Source organism: Etheostoma cragini, chromosome 19 (assembly GCF_013103735.1).
Source record: "Etheostoma cragini isolate CJK2018 chromosome 19, CSU_Ecrag_1.0, whole genome shotgun sequence".
In the NCBI taxonomy this organism is placed as follows: Eukaryota; Metazoa; Chordata; class Actinopteri; order Perciformes; family Percidae; genus Etheostoma; species Etheostoma cragini.
In genome coordinates this window covers 482090-487034 of record NC_048425.1, presented here as the reverse complement: position 1 = coordinate 487034, position 4945 = coordinate 482090, and the positions used below count along the sequence as shown (strand labels likewise).

Genomic DNA, 4945 nt, shown 5'->3' with positions numbered 1-4945 from the left:
CACACACACACACACACACACATATATAAACACACACACACACACACACACATACACATATATACAAACACACACACAAACATACACACACACACAGGCACACACACATATACACACACACACATATACAAATGCAGCCTTGCAGGCATGCACACATCTTCATACACTACATGTAGATAAGACGGCCCGGCAGAAAGGCACAAAGACACAATGTACACACATTAAAACACACACCCACGCGGCTCAGAGGTACACGAACGAGGCAGACTAGGAATAGGTCAAAGGTCACATCCCGATGTGTTTCAGAAACAAAGCTGCAGGCACTGGAAGGGAGAAGCTGCGAGATGAGACGAGTTGCCAGGAAACTGACGAGGACACAGCCGGGAAACGTCAACGAAACATCAAATGTGTCCAAAACGTGGCGATTCAGGGACGTAAACTTGTCGTGTTTTTCTGTTTTCTTTCTTCTTCTGACGCTCAGACAAGAGAAATTGTTGGAAACCAGACGTGGGGTTGAGCCCAGAACGGCAGTCACATCATCACATCCTAAATCTACACATCACATCACATCCTAAATCTATACATTGCATCCCTAAATCTATACATCATATCCTAAAATCTATACATCATATCCTAAAATCTATATATCACACCCGTAGATCTACACATCACATCACATCCTAAATCTATACATTGCATCCCTAAATCTATACATCACTTCCCTAAAATCTATACATCACTTCCCTAAAATCTATACATCACTTCCCTAAAATCTACACATCACACCCCTAAATCTATACATCACATCCCTAAAATCTATACATCACTTCCCTAAAATCTATACATCACATCCCTAAAAACTACACATCACATCCCTAAATCTACACATCACATCCTAAATCTATACATCACATCCCTAAAAACTACACATCACATCCCTAAATCTACACATCACTTCCCTAAATCTATACATTGCATCCCTAAAAACTACACATCACATCCCTAAATCTACACATCACATCCTAAATCTATACATCACATCCCTAAATCTATACATCACTTACCTAAATCTATACATCACTTCCCTAAATCTATACATCACTTCCCTAAATCTATACATCACTTCCCTAAATCTATACATCACTTACCTAAATCTATACATTGCATCCCTAAATCTATACATTGCATCCCTAAATCTATACATCATATCCTAAAATCTATACATCACATCCCTAAAATCTATACATTGGATCCCTAAATCTATACATCACATCCCTAAATCTATACATCACATCCCTAAATCTACACATCACATCCCTAAATCTATACATCACATCCCTAAATCTACACATCACATCCTAACATGTGGCAGAGCTGCATTATGATGCATTTCCATGTTATTATTGTTCAATGTTATTATTTCATATTTTCAGGAAAGTAGGTCATGATGCAGAGGATTAAAGAGCTCGTAATCCGAGGTTTCCTGAGTACAGCAGAAAGCCAAACTGTAACTGTGTGTTTGTGTGTCTGTGTGTGTGTGTGTGTGTGTGTGTGTGTGTGTGTGTGTGTGTGTGAGAGAGTGAGTGTGTGTGTGTGTGACGTCTGCATATGAAGGAAACAGCTGTGAACATATGTGAACGCTGACATTAACCTCAGGACCCTGAACACGTCATCCATCATAAAGCAGCCTGTGGATGAGAATCAAATTCTTGCTTTAAACATGCATATGTGTGTGTGTATATATATATATATATATATATATATATATATATATATATATAATAGATAAAGGATTATTTTTGACTAAATGAAGTTCTCCACCTGGCTGTCTGCAACAATTTGTGTATGTGTATGTGTGTGTTTGTTTGTGTGTGTGTGTGTGTGTGTTTGTTTCTGTCTGTGTGTGTGTGTGTGTGTGTGTGTGTGTGTGTGTGTGTGTGTGTGTGTGTGTGTGTGTGTGTGTGTGTGTGTGTGTGTGTGTGTGTGTGTGTGTGTGTGTGTGTGTCTGTGTGTGTGCGTGCTTGCATTTGATCCAGCTATTTATTTATTTTGACATATATGCACACACAACTGTCATGTTTGCTTCTATTTTTATCAGCTGACACTCTCTCTCTTTCTTACACACACACACACACACACACACACACACACACACACACACACACACACACTTGTGTGAGCTCCCTGCAGTGGATTGAAGGCCCCTATAGGCCCCATATTCTACCATGAAAAATGTCACCATCTCATGTTGTCCTCATTTTGTCCTCATGTTGTCCTCAGGTTGTGCTCATTTTGTCCTCATGTTGTCCTCATGTTGTCCACATGTTGTCCTCATGTTGTCTTCATGTTGTCTTCATGTTGTGCTCATGTTGTCCTCATGTTGTCCTCATGTTGTCCTCATGTTGTCCTCATGTTGTCCTCATGTGGTGCTCATGTTGTCCTCATGTTGTCCTCATTAAACCCTTATGTTGTCCTCATGTTGTCCTCATGTTGTCCTCGTGTTGTCCTCGTGTTGTCCACATGTTGTCTTCATGTTGTCCTCATGTTGTGCTCATGTTGTCCTCATGTTGTCCTCATGTTGTCCTCATGTTGTCCTCATGTTGTGCTCATTTTGTCCTCATTTTGTCCTCATTAAACCCTTATGTTGTCCTCATGTTGTCCTCATGTTGCCCTCATGTTGTCCTCATGTTGTGCTCATTTTGTCCTCATGTTGTCCTCATGTTGTCCTCATGTTGTGCTCATTTTGTCTTCATGTTGTCCTCATGTTGTGCTAATTTTGTCCTCATGTTGTCCTCATTAAACCCTTATGTTGTCCTCATGTTGTCCTCATGTTGTCTTCATGTTGTCCTCAGCAACATGGTCCGCAGCAGTGGACACCCAAACTTCCGAGTAATCTTACGGACATTGAGGCCAATTTCAAAATGATTTCGTTTAACTTAAGAATAAAACCAGACCGAGCACCGTGACGTCGGGGTAACGGGAATCACGTCTGGTCGCACAACTGGCCGCTTATTTAAACTGTGTAAACCCGTAAAAAGTTTGGGGAATATTTGACTGCTCAGATATTTGTCTGTTGGACGTTGTTGTTAAACTAAATCTAGCGTTAGCTGTTTGCTAAACTTTAGTCAAGGTGTTGACAAATGAAAGCATCAAACACTTTTTAGATGGAAACGAGTGAATCCAGTTGAACCGTTAAACTTTACGTAAATTTTACGTAAACTTTACGTAAACTTTACGAAAACTTTACATACACTTTACGTAAGCTTTACATACACTTTACGTAAGCTTTACATACACTTTACGTAAGCTTTACATACACTTTACGTAAGCTTTACATACACTTTACGTAAGCTTTACATACACTTTACGTAAACGTTACGCAAAGTTTACGTAAACTTTACGTAAACTTTACATACACTTTACGTAAACTTTACGTAAACTTTACGTAAACTTTACGTAAACTTTACATACACTTTACGTAAACTTTACGTAAACTTTACATACACTTTACGTAAACTTTACGTAAACTTTACGTACAGAACACAGGAGTTTTCTAACGTTATTGTGAGCAAACATGCTGTTTTTCTTCCATGGAGACGAGTGTAACTAAGCAGCGTTCACACAGTTTTCCTTTGAAGATCCCGGACTTCAAAGCCTGATTCCTCCGAAACACATTCGTACCTTCTAACCATGACTTTCAGAGTCGAAGTAAAACTATGCACCAGACCCCCCCAAAAACAAAGTGAATAAACAGACGAAAAACAGAAGAGACATTAAAGCGAGATGAAAGACGGCGGAGACACGTGGAATAAGACATGTCCAGGTTGTGTCTCTCCAACTCACATCAAACAGCTCGTCGTCCCGTCTGTTCTCCGTCCAACTCTTCTGACAGAAAGATAAAATACTCCCAAAACTCTGACAGATGCACACACACACACATGTACACACACACACACGCACACACGCACACACAGTCGTGTCTGCCTATCTTTGTGGGGACCAGTCATTGACATAATACATTCCCTAGCCCCTAACCCTAACCTTAACCATCAAACCTAAATGCCTAACCTTAACCCTCACCCTAACCCTAACCATAACCATCAAACCTAAATGCCTAACCTTAACCCTCACCCTAACCCTAACCTTAACCATCAAACCTAAATGCCTAACCTTAACCATCACCCTAACCCTAACCTTAACCATCAAACCTAAATGCCTAACCTTAACCCTCACCCTAACCCTAACCTTAACCATCAAACCTAAATGACTAACCTTAACCCTCATCCTAACCCTAACCTTAACCATCAAACCTAAATGCCTAACCCTCACCCTCACCCTAACCCTAACCATAACCTAACTCTAACCCTACTCCTAAAACCAAGTCTTAGTCCTCAAAAAGCCCTTTAACGTTAAGGGGACCAGCATTTTGTCCCCACAAAGCAGTCAGGTCCCCATAAGTATACTGTATTCACGGTTTTTGGTCCCCACAAATGTAGCTATACCTAGACCACACACACACACACACACACACACACACAGACATACACACACACACACACACGCAGACACACGCAAGCAGACACACACACGCCCACACAGACACAAACACACACACGCACACACAGACACACACAAACACACACACATACACTCTCACACACACACACGCACAGATAACACAACTCTCGTGAAGACGTTAAAATAAAACATGGATTTCTATCCTAAACCCGTGTGTTGTCTTCCTGTCAAAATTAATAATTAATGCTTTTAAGCAACTATTTCTTACGTTTTTACCCATTTTTCAACATTTTTGACGTTTTTTTCAATGTTGGTCCCTTTTTTTGACGTTTAACACTACGTAACACTCACTTATTAACTTTAGTTTTACAGTTATTTTTGGAATTTATGGTCAATAAACCTCATTTATAGGAAATTATAACTAATG

General features: G+C 40.0%; 1 protein-coding gene across 1 annotated transcript in view; it reads right to left on the bottom strand.

Moving 5' to 3' along the window:
• Nucleotides 1-302: 302 nt before the first annotated feature.
• LOC117935162 (lens epithelium-derived growth factor-like) overlaps nt 303-4945 on the bottom strand; it is a 13768-nt gene continuing 9125 nt past the window's right edge. Inside the window, exon 12 of the mRNA XM_034857302.1 lies at nt 303-365. Within this exon, the coding sequence (XP_034713193.1) occupies nt 303-365 (63 nt within the window). The remainder of the gene's footprint in view (nt 366-4945) is intronic.